Source organism: Dioscorea cayenensis, chromosome 10, assembly GCF_009730915.1.
Source record: "Dioscorea cayenensis subsp. rotundata cultivar TDr96_F1 chromosome 10, TDr96_F1_v2_PseudoChromosome.rev07_lg8_w22 25.fasta, whole genome shotgun sequence".
NCBI lineage: Eukaryota > Viridiplantae > Streptophyta > Magnoliopsida > Dioscoreales > Dioscoreaceae > Dioscorea > Dioscorea cayenensis.
The window spans coordinates 22,846,833-22,864,263 of record NC_052480.1 but is presented as its reverse complement, the minus strand read 5'-3'; the positions used below and the strand labels follow the sequence as shown (position 1 = coordinate 22,864,263).

Sequence of the window (17,431 nt, the reverse complement as noted above, 5' to 3'; positions counted from 1 at the left end):
TATCATCAATCCATGAAAAGAATATATCAAGATTAACAATCTGTTGAGATGCCTTGAATTTGAAATTGATTGTGATTGTAACCCTATCCAAATTATGACTCAACCCTAATTTAGGGAGTAAACCCTAAATTAGAGATTTTAATAAAAATCTGTGGTGGGCTTTTTGGGCCCCGCCCAACTGTATCTAATCCATTGTGGGTTATATTATTTTATTTTAATTTGGATATATATAGGGTTTTTTTATCTGTATCATTTGAATGAGTTTTTTTCCTCGAAAGAGAAGAATTAGAAATCTCTATCTCCCTGGCCGTGGACGTAGGTCATATAGACCGAACCACGTAAATCTCTGTGTGCTACTATTTTTCTTTTGTTTTTTCTTCATATTATTGTCGTGTTTTGGCATAACAAGTGGCATCAAAAGCAAGGTCCCTTGAATTCAACTTCAATTTAGGGTTTTCGGTTTCGTTTGAAAAGGATGGCCTCTCATAAATTCGAAATTGAGAAGTTCAATGGATCGAATGATTTCACTTTGTGGAAGATCAAGATGAAGGCGATTCTGGTTAAGCAGGGATGTGTGACATCATTGTAAGGAGAAGGAAAATTACCAGCGGAGATGAAGGTGGAGGAGAAGACAGAGATTTTGGCAAAGGCTCATAGCGCTATTCTTTTGAGTCTAACTGATGAAGTCTTGCGAGAGGTCATTGATGAAATGACTGCGGCATGATTATGAAAGAAGCTGGAAAGCAAGTTTCAGAAGAAATCCCTAACCAACCAGTTGTATCAAAAACAACATTTGTATACCTTTCGGATGACAGAGAATATGCAGGTGAAAGATCATCTTGACAATTTTAACCGGATTACTCTAGATCTACAAGGTGTTGGTGTTAAAATTGATGATGAGGATCAAGCTATCATCCTCTTATGTTCCTTGCCAAATTCATATGAGAATTTTGTTGATACTATGGTATATGGTAGAGACAGTATTTCTGTTAGCGATGTGAAGGATGCTATGCAATCTAAGGAATTGAAGCGGAAGGTTTCTGGTTCCAAAGAAGATGGTGCAGAAGCAGGTTTGATTGTTAGCAGAGGCAGGATCAAGGAACGAGATGGTAGGAACATGGGAAAATCACGTTCCAAATCGAGACCTAGAGGATTACGTTGTTTTTTTCTGTAAAGAAAAAGGTCACTTCAGGAAAGATTGCCCACAGAGGAAGAAAGGAAATGAGAATAAAGAATCAAGTAGTAATCCTAGTGCATCTATAGTGCAGAAAGGAATCACAGTGATGCAAGATAATGATGATGTAGCAGTGGATAGTTCTGATGAAGGCATGGGAAGTGATGTTTTGACTGTCAATATTTCAGGTTCTGCAAATATATACTTGGGTCTTGGACACTGGTGCATCTTATCATATGACATTCTCAAAGGAATTGTTCACTTCTTTCAAGGATTGGAAAGGCAGTGTACATTTGGGTGATGATGAGGAGCTTAGTGTCGAAGGCGGTGGTTCTCGTCGCGATTAAGATGTATGATGGAATAGTTAGAACATTTGATGCATGGTATGTTCCCTCGGTCTCACGCAAGAACTTGATTGCTATCGGTACTCTAGCAAAAACGAAAGGGTACAGTCCTCGGTGTTGGTGAGCAATTAAGAGTTTCTAAAGGTGCTCTGGTAGTCATGAAGGGTAGATTGCAGTATGGTATTTACTTACTGATGGGCAGTTCAGTGATGTGAATAGTGGTTGTATCTCATTCCTTGGAGCAGCATAATGATAGAACAGAATTATGATATTATAGACTGGGTCACATGAGTGAGAGAGGGCTTACAGTGCTGAGCAAACAAGGATTGTTGTGTGGTGTAGAAACTGGAAAACTGAAATTTTGTGAGACTTGTGTTATGGGAAAGCAACGCAGGGTGAAGTTCAATTCTGGAAAGCACACTTCAACTGGTATTCTTGATTATATTCATTCAGATTTGTGCGGTCCCTCTCCAGCTGAGTCTCATGGCAGATGTAGGTACTTCGTTACTTTCATTGATGATTATTCTAGAAAGGTATGGGTATATTTTCTGAGATCAAAGGATGAGGTGTTTGGGAGGTTCAAGGAGTGGAAGACTATGGTTGAAAAGCGGACAAGCAAACAAGTCAAGACACTCAGAACAGATAATGGTTTAGAATTTTGTAATAAACCATTTGATGAGTTTTACAAGAAAGAAGGTATAGTGAAGCACCACAGCATGCACGATATACACCACGCCAGAATCGGAGTTGCGTAACGCATGAACCAAACATCACATGTACAGTGCTCGATGCATGTGATTAAGGCTCGCCTCTCTAAGCAATTTCTTGAGCTGAAGCGCTTAACATCGCTTGTTATCTCGGTGAAAAAGATCTCCATCAACTCGCAATTGATTTTGAAGACTCTCAAGAGGTATGGTCCCAGTAAACCCTCTGATTATTCTGCTTTGCGTATATTTGGTTGTCCTGCTTATGCTCATGTGAATGATGGTACACTTGAGCGAAGGGCAATGAAATGCATATTTCTAGGGTATGTCTGTTGGAGTTAAAGGATATAGATCGTGGTGTCATCGAAAAAGATAGAACTCCAAAATTTATCATTAGCGGAGATGTTACTTTTGATGAATCGCTATGTTTGGCCGGAGAAAGGAGCTTGATAATGTTGCAGGGTAATAAAGATCGTGGTGCTAACTGAAGGTGGAGTTTGAGATTGAAGCTCAAAAAGAAATAGAAGAAACTGTTGAATCACAGAGTATAGCAGCAAGGAGACCAAGAAGGGAAATTAGAAAGCCTTTGAGGTATGCAGATTTTGTCAATATTGTTAATACTAACTCTATTGTTTATGCTTTGGCAATAGGAGAACATATTGATTCTGATTAACCGAGGTCATATAAAGAGGCAGTACAGAGTAGAGAAGCATCAGAATGGTTGATTGCCATAAATGAGGAGATACAATCTCTAGCAAAGAACAAAACCTGGGAACTAGTTCCATTACCAAAGGGTGTAAAAACCAGATGGGATGCAAATGGGTGTTCAAGAAGAAGAAGGATTCCGGAGTTGAACCGAAAGAAGGTTCAAAGCAAGGCTTCGTGGTAAAGGGTTTTTTTCACGTAGGAGGGAATTGATTATCATGAAGTATTCTCACCGATTTGTAAGCACAAAACAATTCGGGTTCTTCTAGCGATCAGTAAAGTGCTTTTGATTTGAGTTAGAAACGACTTTGATGTCAAAACAGACTTTTTTTACATGGGAATCTAGAGGAACAGATTTATATGTCACAACCCGAGGGATTTCTTGTTTCCGGAAAGGAAGACCTTTTATGTTTGCTAAAAAGATCACTGTATGGGTTGAAGCAGTCCCCGAGGCAGTGGTATAAAAGGTTTAATACATTCATGGTTTCTCATGATTTTGTGCGTAATGAGTATGATAATTGTGTTTACTCTAGAAAGCTTCTAGATGGTTCTTTTATATATTTGTTGCTATATGTGGATGACATGTTGATCTGCAACTAAGAATAAAAGTCGAAAATTGATAGTTTGAAGGCATTATTAAGGAATGAGTTTGAAAATGAAAAAAATTTAGGTCGCATAAAAAAGATGTTGGGTATGGAGATTTGGATAGACTGGAAAGCAGGACTATTATATGTTTCACAACAGAAGTATATTGAAAAGTTGTTGCAGTCTTTTTTCGGATGGAACACTCAAAAGTCGGGCTAGTACTCTTTTGGCATCACACTTTAAATTTGATGCTAGTACTTTTACCTAGTACAAAATGATGAGAGGGATTATATGAGTAGAGTCCCTTATTCGAATGCTCGTTGGTAGCTTGATGTATGGAATGGTATGTACTACGCCGATTGGCTCATGCGATTAGTGTGGTAAGTAGGTTTATGAGTAATCCGAGGAAGGCTCATTGGGAGGCGCTTAAATGGATTATGCGATATTTGAAAGAATGACAGTGATATTTGCTTAGTTTATGATAATCGATGGTCTATGCAGGTGGTCTTGTTGGCTATACAGATTCTGACTATGGCGGTGACCTTATTAAGAGGAGATATTTGACTTGCTATATTTTTTACCTTATTTGGGTGTGCCATCAGTTGGAAATCAACACTTCAGTCTACAGTTGCTTTGTCTACCACTGAAGCAGAATACATGTCACTGACAGAAGGGGTGAAGAAAGGCATGTGGGTGCATGGTCTTATTGATAGTTTGGGTTTGAATGTGCAGAGACCAATTATTTATTGTGATAGTCAGAGTGCATTAAGCTTGGCGAAGAATCCAGTCTATCATGAAAGATCAAAGCATATTGATGTCAGGTTGAACTTTATTCGGGATGTTATTGAAGACAAACGGCTCTCCATAGAGAAAATAGCCACAGCAAACAATCCAGCAAATATGTTGACGAAGCCTTTACGTACAGAAAAGTTCAAAGCATAGCTTGGACTTGGTGAATATCCGCATGACGTGAGGCCCTTTGGGGCGTGGATGGCAGGGGGATGTTCTTGGTTCTTGATGCATGGGAAAATTCAAGTCAAGGTGGAGATTTGTTGAGATGCCTTGAATTTGAAATTGATTGTGATTGTAACCCTATTCAAATTATGACTCGACCCTAACCCTAAATTAGAGATTTCAATGAAAATATGTGGTGGGTGTTTGGCTTGGGCCTGCCCAACAGACTGATCTATTGTGGGTTATATTATTTTATTTTAATTTGGATATATATAGGGTTTTTTATCTGTATCATCTGAATGAGTTTTTTTCCTCGAAAGAGAAGAATAAGAAATCTCTATCTTCTTGCCCGTGGACGTAGGTCATATAGACCGAACCACGTAAATCTCTGTGTGCTATTATTTTTCTTTTGTTTTTTCTTCATATTATTGCTGTGTTTGACATAACACAATCTAAGATAAAAAATTAATTAGCATCATTAATCTAAGGAAAAAAAAATCAAAAGATTGATTTCGTGATTATTCAAGATTGGTGCCGAAATAAAAGTAGAGAATAAATCAAAGAGATTACATGACTAGGTTGAGATGTATGAGATGAGCTTAAGTTGGCCTATATCCAATAATAACACCATTGGAGGTTATTGAATTAAAAACATTATCCATGGAACCTAAACATATAAATCTACTAAAAAAAAATCTAAAGGAGCCAATACTAGTATGGTCTTGTGGTAAGGCATCATGGCAATGAATGGATAGATGCTACTGTAGAGTATTGTTCATTGACTATTCTTCACCACTATGAGGTGAGGTTACATGACAGGGGATTTACTATTATGGAGTTATAGCTTTTTATTGCCCCATGTGTTAGTTTACTCCACATGGTATATCCCTAAAAAGTCACTAGACACTGCAATTGTCGCACCTTTGTCTGTTATTCTTTTGATGACACTTGTTGTCTTTGTAATATATATATATATATATATTTACAAAGTTTTCTTTTCCAAAAAAGTAAAAAAAAAAAGGGTCTTGAATTTTCTATCAAAAGGTCTTCATATTAAACTTCCGAGCTATTTTAGAAACATATAGTTTAGACAAAATGTTAGAAAAATATAAAAGAAAAATGAGAAATAAAGAGATGGCAAGGACAAGGAAAAGATAAGAAAAGTTGTTGTGGAAAATGTGTGCAAAAAATAAAGAGAAAAAATTGTAGCAAAAGAAGAAAAGAACTTGGCTTGAGAACTACTAGGAAATGCACCCACAACTTATCTTTTAGAACTATTTTTCTTTTTCTTTCTAAGAGAACAAAGGTGGCATTGTTTCAAAAAAAAAAGAAAAAAGTGGCATGGATTCTTCCATTCATTTTCTTATCCACCCTATTTTTTTTAAAAAATTTTATTTTTTAAAGATAGTGATGTTTGGAGGATCTAACTAAAATGTTTACCATTAAATATAATATCAATTTATTTTAGAATGAACCATGTTTATAGCAGGGCATTTGGTCTAGTGGTATGATTCTCGCTTAGGGTGCGAGAGGTCCCGAGTTCAATTCTCGGAATGCCCCATAAATTTCAATTTTAAGCTTTTAATCTTTTTATTTAAATAATTGGTTGAATGACAGGAAATATTTGATAAAATTTTTTTATTGTCTTTGCTTTTATTACTTTCTCTCAATCCACAAAAAAACAAAAGAAAGGAAAAACTATTGAGAAGATTCTTTTATTTATTTTTTTAATTACTTTCTCTCAATATAAATACATCGAATAAAAGAGAGAGAGAGAAAAAAAAAACCAATTTAAAAGTGCTGTTATTCAAAAAGGAAGGAGCTTTCATTAATGTGCTTGTTGACATTGTTGTTACATGAGAAAAAGAAGACAAAGATGGTGCTAGATTTGTGAGGTCCTTTTCATTTTATGATGCAAAAGCTTACAGGCTTTATTAAATGTTATTCGTTAAACAAAATTATTAATAACAAGATGAGTTTTATTAAACCAAATTACAAGTAACCTCAGGCCCTCATTTTTTTTTAAAATCTTGATGTTTGGCCTCACACAATATATATATATATATATAAATATAAAATGTCAACTGCAAACGAATTATAGAACGCCCACAGTTGAATACAATGACCAAATTAGAGACTCATTAACAGATTCACTAGTGTTATGATTAGTGTTAGATTTTTTTTATACAGTACAGTCTATTTTTCACTGTATTACTGTTTATAAACACAATAATTCTGTTCATTGCATGGTATATGACCGTTGGATAGAAATCCATACAAGCGTTCATATATATATTATATAATGCACAATCATTGTATTGAAATCCAACTGAACATTCATAGATTTTAAATTTACTGACATTCGTAAATGATCGATGCTCATATATATATATATATATATAAGGTACAGAGGGAAAACGTATCAAATTAAAGGTCAATAATCTTCAAAATGTAGAGATGCAGTATCCTAATTCAAGTCTAGATCAAAATTAAAATTTAAGTACCCTATTAATCAGTTGTATGTAGGAGATAAATAAAGAAATCATAATTACGAACTATTGTAACTGGAATTATTACATTTGGAAATATTGCATTTCACAACAACGGAACAAAATATAACACAAAAAATAGAAAAAAACAAAATAAAATCTGCAAGAGATCCACATAAATATGTTAGTGACAGCCCATTTCAAGCTTAGAAAAAAAAAATAATAATAATAAGTAGTTGGGTACCTCCAAGACTCATACCACACCAAACAACAAGAACAATGACAAAGATAATTCACTATAATGATCAAGGCATCAAGCAACAGGAAAACTAAAATTAAACTTAGTGGATCATGCATCAGAAGTGCAAAAAGGAGCAAATGAATGTGAGATAATTCATGACATAAATTAGAGCAAGAAGCAACCATAGATGAAATTGCAAACATGGGAAAGAACTTACCATGGTCCAGCATTCTATGAAGAACCACACAGCTACTAAGTTACTACAACCACGATACGATGCAGAATATAGAAGGTAGATGGATGCAGACGATTAAGCATGCATTATTCATGAACATGAAAGATATCGTCTTCTTCATTCCATGAGTTGTGTTCAGGTATCAACAGACAGCTTCCTCCGCTTGTACCTCACCATCACCTGACCTTTCACACCAACCACCATGGCATTCCAATCAATCTCCGGGAAGGGAGAGACAAGCTCGAATTCAAAGTTCCTCAACAAATGAGTCCAGATCGCCTTTATCTGCAAGTAAGCAAATGGTTCACCAAGGCACCCGTGCCTGCCACCCCCGAATGAAATGTATGAGAAGGCCCCGGCAACCTTATCCTCCTCTCGACCAGGTGCAAAACGGTCTGGGTCATATGTATCGGGATCCTTGTAGATGTAAGGAAGTCGGTTTGCAAAAGCAGGGGAAGTGGCAACAATGTGGCCCTTTGGGATGTCGTACTCAGTCCCTTCCTTGGTTTTCACAGTGAAGTCAGCATGAGATTGACGGAGCAGCATTATTAGAGGTGGGTGAAGTCTCAGAGCCTCCTTGATGCAGCGATAGAGCACATCCATCTCTGCTAAAATATCATGGTTAACCTTATCCCCGTGCTTTTTCATGAGCTTCTTCTGTTCATCAAGTGCAGCTGCAAGGTATTGTTTGAAGCGGAGAAGGTAGGCACCAGTCCAGGTGGATGTAATGGAGCTGGTGTGTTGGCCAGCAAAGAGTGCAGCAATGAGAAGCCCGGTAATTTCACCATCAGTGGTTGGGCGACCATCCTTGTACTTGGACTCAATAAAACACTGCAGCATGTCATCCTCAGACTTGCCAGACACCTTGCGGGAGTTGATAATGGTTGAGAAGATCTCAGCAATTCTTGCTCGGGCCCTATCACGACGGCGGTGAGCAGGGATTGGGAGGTACGGGAAGATGACGCTAATGGGGCGCATGCCATTGTCAAGGTCATGGAAGAGCGCGGAGACATCATCAAAGAGTTTGTCTCTCACCTCCCTGCCAAGAAGGCACCTGCTTGCCGTTAGAATGATAAGATGTTCCAGCTCATATTTTAGATCCACTTCACCACACTCTCCCCACTTTGAGAAGTAATCCTGCAAAACAATAGCGATGATGTAGATAAGAGAGATGAGTGAGGGAGATAGGGAACTAAGTGCCAGAGTGACGTCACTGAAAATCATCAAGCAAGAAGTAAAAAGTCTGAGATAAAAAACATTTTGAGAAAACTCAAATACAATAAAACACTTTAAAAAAAAAAAAATACCACTATGAAGATGCATAATTCATAGGAATTACATGAACTCAGAATCAGAAAAGAACAAGATAGTCATTATCCAAGCAACCTTCAGAAGAGGAGATGCTTCTCATGGAAATTTTCATGCAGTTAGAAATATGAAAGCATTACCCTAAAAACGAGCATATTTTATAAGAAATAAACGGATAAACAGCAGATAAAATATTTAGAAAATATCTAAAATAGAAAACAAAGTAAGGTCTTCTAAGAAACCTAAACAAAAGAAAAAAAAAAGTAACCAACACTTAACCAATGAATTCAAGCAGTGTGTTCCATCAAGAATCAAAACATAAGATATGTACACTGTTGACACTGGTGATCAAATATTCAATGATTTCAATCATACATCAAGACAAGGGAAAAAAATCAGGCCAGATCTTAGATCTCTAAAGCATAGGAAGAAAAACAAGAACTTTATGAACCCATAACAAAGAAACCATTGAATGGTACCTATTGTAAAGCAAATCAAGCAATCTGACACTTCCATAGAAAGAGAACATACAAAAGGCGAAGAAAAGCTGATTAAAAAAGCAGAAGAGACTAAGATCCAAGAGAACTAAGTATACCTCAGCCTCCACAACCATCTGGTCGACATAGCTCTTGAGCTTGCTCACTCTGAGCGACTCCGTGAAGAAGCGGAACTGCTCCTGCCGCACAGAGTAATCCACATCGAAAACAACCCCAGGACCGAAAGTGGGTACATTGAACTGGTACACCTCCTGCTGACTGAGCTCCACCTCAGGCGCCTTGAAGAAGTGCGAGGATACCTCGGGACCGACGAAAAAGGTGATCTTTCGGTTCACAATGTTGAGCGTGAACACGCTCCCAAGCTTCTGATACTCCTGGCGAATCAGCAAGATGGGGCCTTTCATGAATCGGAGAAGCCCTCCGATCACCGGCAGCGATTTGACGATCGGCGGCTGGCGGTGCTTGGATCCGGACCGGAAAAGCGCAGCCAAGAGCTTGATGAAGATGATAGTGGCCAGGAAGACGAGGCCAATGCTGAAGAACTTGTTCTCCTTGAGATCCATGGCTGTAAAACAGAAATCAGCGTCAAATTAGGGGAGAAAAGTATGAGAATGAAGAGCAGAGAGTGGAGAATTGAGATCGGAGTGGATCACTGACTGAGATCGAGAACGCCGGCGTCGCTTGGAGGATTGGAGAACGCTAGGGTTTGGGAGGGAGGCACGGGTTTGGAGTTTTGTGTGTGATTTTTAAATCGAAGGTTGTGGGGCTGGTGCTGCTGAAGCCCAGATTCAGAGAACGAGGGGCGCCTAAAACCAGAAAAAAAGATGAAGTTTTTAAATTATTATTTTAATTTATATTATAAAAAATTGTTATTTTAGGTGAAAATATCAAAATTATCCCTTTATTTTGCGTTCCCTCTAATATAAAACCCGTCTTTCTAATTGATGAATTAGAGGGACTAAAAATGATAAAAATGTGTAAGTACGAGAACCAAAAGGGCGAATTTTACAACTAAAGGAAGAAAATGTGCAAATATAAGGACTAAAAGGGCGAATTTTATATTAAAGGGACTAAAAGGACGGAAAAAAGAAAAATAGAGGGACTATTTTGATATTTACACATTTATGAATAATACTCCCTCCATTCTTTTTTATCTGTCATAAACTCATGTTTCATTTTTGAACATAAAAAAATATTTATTATTTTTTCAAAATTACCCTAACTCTCTATTCAATTCTTTTCTTAAAATTTAATAGGAGAGAGAAATGTGAAAAATATAAATTAAGGGGACGTTTGGTTCGCGGTAATGTAGAAAGATTATCACGTGTTACATGGTAATCTGAAAATATTATCATATTTGGCATTGCACCGGTGGTAATGTGGATGGTAATATCACATTACTAACTTATAAATATTACCAAGAAAGTAGTAATCCTATTACCACCAAATTTGGTATCTATCTTGGATTACCATGGTAATCTTATAACTTTTTATATTTTAACAAATTGATTACCATGACAACCAAATACGGTAATGAACTATTACCGATAATAAGAGTTTCCAACCAAACATGGTTATATTAAATTATCGCAATATTCCCAACCATATAATATTCTCACTCATATTACCAAGGTAATCTAGTTACGTGGTAATATGTCATTACCATGAACCAAACGGCCCGGGTAATTTTAGAAAGATAACTAATTTTTTATTAAATTATGTGAAATAACCAATTTCTTGATATGTGAGATTTGATTATTCAAAGAACGGAGGGAATAATAATAATAATAATAATAAACTTTTTCTCTGGTGGCATATGCCCTACGGTATAAAGCTTGATTTACAGGATTTTATTATTTGAGTTTAAAATGAATTAGACACAATGATACTAAAAAACTCCTGCGTGATTTTTATTATTTGAGTTTGAAACACATCAGACGTAGTGGTATTAAAAGAATCGGTGTGTAGGATTTTTAATATCTGTGTTTGAAACGCATTGGACGCAATAATATTAAAAAGTTCTCTGTGTGAAAGCGAATATGTAACCTAATTCCTGTACGTGATATTGCAAAGTTTTAGTGCGGAAGTGGGTATGTAAACTAATTCCTATATCACCGGATGAAAATACAAGGTTTGATTATTAATTTTTGGTTGTGTGTATGCTCCTAATTATATATACACATTTGTTAATTTATCTTTTGAATTAAGAATTCATTAAAAAATTAGAAGATTTATTAGACAGGTAAATTAGAGGAAGTAATTTATGAAGTCATGCAAAGAGTTTTTGTGCTTCTCTCTGGATCATGCAGGATGAATGAAGGGATTTATAGATGGTAAATTGTACAAAAACAGAGTTTAAATGAAGTGATATTTATAATATATAATGTTATTATTATATTCTATATATTTATTAATTTTACAGTCATGGATTCGTCTGTGTAACTAATAAAGTAATAGACTATATTGGACAGAATCATGTTTGGCACGTGCTGAATCAGCAAACTATTTGGGGACTCGAGCCAACATCGATTCGGCTGCGATCAAAGATTCAACGGTCGAGATTTTATTCTATCTTGTTTTTGTCTGGAAGCTTATTTTTTTTGAAAGTTTATTTTTTATTTAATACAGCTCATATCAATTTATTCGAACTTAGAACATATAATTTTCATTTGAAATGTATAATTTTCTATTACATATTTTTGTTTTTTAACTATACAAATTTTATTTATTATATAATATTTTTTTAATATTTAATATTTTTATTTAATATCTAACCTTATTATTTAATATTATGTATTTTCATTAAAAAGCATAAAAAAAGACTTTCTATAACTGGAGGGAGTATTTATTAAATTACCATAGAATCAAACAGAGAAAAGAACTTTTAGAATTAAAAAATAATAATTTTTAAAACTAAAATAATTTCTTTAAAACCACCAGCAGCAGCTTAAAAAAGTTGAAAATAATTTAAAAAAAAATCCAAAAAAATCAAAATAGTATGGAGAAATGCTGTTCATTACGAATAACTCTCATGAAATCCAACACAAATACTAACCCCAGAGCTTCAACACTAGAACTGGAGTTAACATTCCTAACTCCAAGATTAGCAATCCCCAACTCAGAGATTAGTATTTGCGTGATTTTTCGTGCAACCTATTCGTGATGAATAGCATTGCTCAATAGTATGTGCTACCTGAAAGACTAGCAGCAACTCAGAGTTGGTTTGCTTTGCTGCCAATTGAGAGAAATAGCAACACTAGAGAAAAACAAAAAACCTTTAATAGAATATAAAATTTTAATCACTCATTCATTGAATATGAACCCTCTTTTATCTTCTTCTCTAATGTTCAATGTAGGGGTTAAATTCACTGGGGAGAAGGAACATTTCATTGTAAGTTGATGAAGGTGCAGTTTTGAATATGTAAGGACCTTCCTTTGATCCCCAAACCTGATTAACAGAGAACGTAACATATTCAATGGATTGCTTGTTTTCACTATATTACAGTGAGATGAAAGATTAGATCAGTACCTGGTTCTCTTCATCATTGTAACCTCTGTCCCACATCTGCAATTCTCCGTTTTTGTGGATCGTGAGCTCCGAAGTACAGTGTGATGCACCATTCTGTTCAGAAGTTTACTTGATTTCCATGAAACAGCAACATTATCGGATATAAATTGGGGAGTTAGTAAGCATACCCAGGAATTTGGAAAACCACCGGGTGGTGTTGAGCCTTTGTATAAGCAGCGCTTTCCCCTTTCACAGTGTGAAAGGTGTATGGTTGTTAGATGTTCTGCGATGTCCTGAATGAATTGCTTATTTAATACGAGATTATAAAAAAAAATGAAAATACAATTGTTCGGTGAATACCTTAAGCATACAAGTCAGAAATAGTTTTAATTGAAGAAAATGTAGATACAAAAGCATGTACTTCAGAATGAGCTTAAGCTAATCCAGGAGAAATAATTAATGGAACAACAAAGCATGATGAAATGCGGGAAAATTATTTAGGCAAGTAACAAATGAATTAGATAGTGTGAAATTGAGAATAAATATAAGCCTCGGCATTGAAAAAAGGAACTTGCAGCAGGACAAAGTGCTCTCCCAATGTTTTACAGCAGATTGGGTAGGTGGAAGTATATGAAATGTGTTGGATACAAACACAAAATTATTATCTGAACTCCGATTCATTCCAAAAATTTAGGATAGTAGGACCTGGACTTACATATTTAAATCTTTTTTAAAACTAAATCAATATGGACCGTTAGTTTAACAAAATGAACAAAAGTGAGAGTATGTGAGATGATTCCACTGGGCAAACAAATGTGGAAAACAAGAAAACCGCTTATCAGAACTCCAATTCAAAAAACAACAAAACAATTATGATTCAAGTTTGAAAAAGACACCTCTCTGAGGCAATGGCCCCACTTCTTTTCATTTTTTCTATCTTCTTTTCATTCTAGTTTAAATATTATGACAAGAATTAGGATCCCAATGTATTATATTGTGAGCAAAGACACTAGCATGCAAGTATGGTTGTTAAAGTTTGTAGCAAAAATTGTCCCCTGCGTGGTTCATAAAAATGTGAAAATCAGGTAATCATAGGTGCAGGAAGTGGTGAAGGCAGCAAATAAGTACGTGGAGTAACGAACAAATACGGGAGTGAAGAAAGCAAATACTAGGAATTTTTTTTTTTCAAAAGACCAATATGTGTTGCCAATGTAAGTATACCTCAATAACTTCTTCAGTCTTTGGCCGTTGGTCCTTCATGCGGTCACAGAAATTCTTGTACACTTCTGCATCTCGAATTGCATATGAACTCAGCTGTTGAAAATTGATGAAAATTAGATACTAAGATCACATTGTAGTCCAGAGCTCAAACTCCAACTATGATCAAGTCTTGCATACCCTGCAAAGCAATTACACAGACACACACACACACACACACACACACACACACACACACACACAAACCTGCAGTATGTGTAATTTCTTGTATAAAACCATAAATATTGACAGTGGAATTTACTTTGCAGATATACCTCCACAGGGGTGCTTATGGAAAAATCTTGGTTTTTGAGGGGTATATATGCAAAGAAAACCAACAATTTAAGTATCAATAACTACACAACAACCACATACTGAAAAAGCAGACAGATGGTGGCCAAATATAAGGGCCACCAAATTAAATGAACCATATATTTTTTTTTCTTTATGCTTTAAAAATTGTTCTCACCTCAACATCGCATCTCATCTCTCTTGGACAAGGTTTCACCATATAAAATCTCTGCAACAGAAAATCATGCATTCTCAGAGTGTTCTAAGAACTCATTGTTCAATATTTACATATTTAACAACTCATGCACCAGAAGGGTTATCAAGCCAGAAGAAAGAAGAGATTACTGAATGCGCATACCCTCTAATCCTAAGAGACAATAAATAAGGTATCAGAATAAAAACATGATGAGCATAATTCATGCTCCTCTTGGCAGCTCTATTAGAATGATTTTCCTTCATCCTTCGCTCAAAACTCATAACAACAGCTATCATAGTAAATAAGTCTAATGCACACTATTAGCCTTCATATTTCACATCCTTAGAACCTTCTGTATTAGTTACCATCAATAATCATTTTCTCAAAGATATATTTACACTTAAACATAAACATAAATATCAGTGGACAATGCATAAATTTGACATTTAAAACTATTTTTGGGGCCTACCCCTCCTGCTCTCTTTCACAGCTAGAATTTTTTAATCACAATGCATGGTATAACCTTAATCAAAGCAGGATAAATGCCCTGAATGCTTGATAGACCTCCGCTCAAGCATGCAAGCCAATGTCCAGTTTCTATGTCTTTTAAATATGACATCTAAAATAAGCTGACTTGGGAAAGAAAATTGTTGCTAATTGACAAATCCAGGAAATGAGAAGCCACATATACAAAGAAAAACATCTCAAAATAAAAAACACGCAGGTGTGCATCTGAATTACTTCAACCAAACAAAGGAAAGTAGGAAAGTAGGTAGAAAGAAAGCAAAATGTTGAAGGACATGTTGAATGCAGGTTGAGAGTTACCATACTTGTCGAAAGGGTTTTTGGGGAGCTCTCCAAAATGCCTGCCACAAAGAGATTCCATTACACTCATAGATCTGATAGAATGAAAAAAAACAGAAGACCAAAAGGAAGTAAACCAAGCTATACACACTTGCTCAAAGTACAAAACTTGTGAACCATCGACAACATCTGTTGCAGGGCAAGTGAGCGTTCTGTAACAAAGACAGAGTGTGCATTAAACAGATTAAACAGAATAGCAGCCCCATATGTCTTAAGAAAAGGAGAGAGAAGACCATACTCTAACTATCTAGTGCCTAACACAAAATATAGCATTCTAACCAAAATAACCGAATATCAAAGAAAACCGTATGAACAGTGGCCTAAAACAGAGAAGAGTTTACCTCAAATTGAAATAGTTATCAGGGTCCCTACAAGCTTGTTCTTGGGAAAACTTCACATTCAATCGAAAAAGCAGGAAAAACAAGAAGAGCATCAGATGAAATTTAAACATGGAAAACAAGCCACAGCGCATAAGAAGAACAAATTATATTCATAATGGAAAAAATGTTGACTTTCTTGGTCACCTTCTCCCCTGAAAGGGCTTCAGCCACCACACGGGCATGGTCCCATTGAGTTGTAGACTTCCTCAGCCTCTTGAGAAGCAAGGCACCACCCACCAACACCAGGGCCTTCAGAACCAGTCCAGGAGCTTGAAACCCACCTCCGCTCGAATCTGAATCAGGTCCCATCCTCTAGTCTCAAGGGATCAACTAAAAGGAGGAATTAAACATAGAGCCATTGCAAAACACCATAAGATTCCATATTTCTCACTCTCTATAAACATCATAATCATCTGAAACCAAAAAACCAAACAAAAGAAACTTCCTAAAATGTATAAAAATTCAAGTCCTTGTCAATGGAAGGAGGAATTAAGCATAAAATACATTACAAAAGCCCAAAAAAAATCCCATCTTCCTAATTATACATAAACTATAATCACCTGAAACAAAAATTAAAAGAAAAAAAAAAGACAAAGATCCTTTAAAATGCATGAAAATCACGTCGTGCTCACCAAGAATGCCAGAATTAATACATTAGAAACTCAGAAAATTCACCCATAAAACGCATATTTCTCAACATATAAATCATTAAAATAACCAATCAAAAAAACCAAAAACACCTCAACAACCAGGTAAAAAATAAAACCTAAAATCCACATTTTTCTCAATCTACATATTCCACAATCATCATAAACTGAACAAACAACAAAATTACGCAAAAATGTACTAAAAAATTACACAATCGAACAAATCCTTGCACCACAAACAACAAACACACTAGAAAGCTAAAAAATTCACCAAAAAAGAGCATATTTCTGTGCATATAATGGAAAAAAGAAGCTAGAGAAAGAGAGAACCAACCCAGAGGATGGCATAGCAATCGGACCAAGCTCTAGCAAGCAACGAGATTGGGATTTCGAGCAGAATGATTGGGTTCTGAAGATCAAACTCCGTGGTTTCGAGATCGCTCCTTCGCTCCTTCGCTCCTTCGTGCGCGAGAGAGAGAGAGAGAGAGAGAGAGAGAGAGGACTTGATCGAACCTAACCCGTTTGGGCAAACGGGTGCGACCCATTTTTCTTGATCGAACGGGACCTAACCCGTTCGGGCAAACGGGTGCGACCCATTTTTTTTTTATGGTTAAAAAATAAATTTTTGCTAATTTAATTATTTCTTTAATATTTTTCTTTAGTTCTTTAATTTTACATAAATCTTTAAATTTTGGTTAATTATAGGTTTAAATACGGCAAGTCGTCGGTGTTTGTTTTTTTAGTGTGTAAAATAGGTTGCAACTGTAGCAACTATAGTTTTACTGTTGAATGACATGCTTGTAATGAGTGGGTTTGGTAAGTGTCTTGTTAGGAAATAAGTTTCAGAATCGTGAAGCAATGTAGTTTTTACTGTTGAATGACATGTTTGTAATGAGTGGGTTTGGTAAGTGTCTTGTTAGGAAATAAGTTTCATTGTTGAATGACATGCTTGTAATGAGTGGGTTTGGTAAGTGTCTTGTTAGGAAATAGGTTTGCAACTGTAGCAATAGTAGTTTTACTGTTAAATTACATGCTTGTAATAAGTGGGTTTG

The 17,431-nt window shown here is 35.8% G+C and overlaps 1 protein-coding gene, 1 non-coding gene and 1 pseudogene across 2 annotated transcripts; 1 reads left to right on the top strand and 2 right to left on the bottom strand.

Annotated features, from left to right (window-relative positions):
• Nucleotides 1-5,954: 5,954 nt before the first annotated feature.
• Nucleotides 5,955-6,026, top strand: TRNAP-AGG. The gene has a single exon. It is a non-coding gene; the product is annotated as a tRNA-Pro (tRNA).
• A 1,209-nt stretch (nucleotides 6,027-7,235) lies between these two features.
• LOC120270521 (obtusifoliol 14-alpha demethylase) lies at nucleotides 7,236-10,041 on the bottom strand. The gene is made up of 3 exons (XM_039277553.1): nucleotides 9,894-10,041; nucleotides 9,335-9,801; nucleotides 7,236-8,568 (listed from the first exon to the last, which is right to left on the bottom strand). The coding sequence occupies exons 2-3, from the start codon at nucleotides 9,797-9,799 to the stop codon at nucleotides 7,567-7,569; spliced, it is 1,467 nt and encodes a 488-aa protein (XP_039133487.1). The 5' UTR covers nucleotides 9,800-9,801; nucleotides 9,894-10,041; the 3' UTR covers nucleotides 7,236-7,566.
• Nucleotides 10,042-12,493: 2,452 nt separating this feature from the next.
• On the bottom strand, nucleotides 12,494-16,855 carry LOC120270041 (annotated as a pseudogene).
• Between the last annotated feature and the right edge of the window lie 576 nt (nucleotides 16,856-17,431).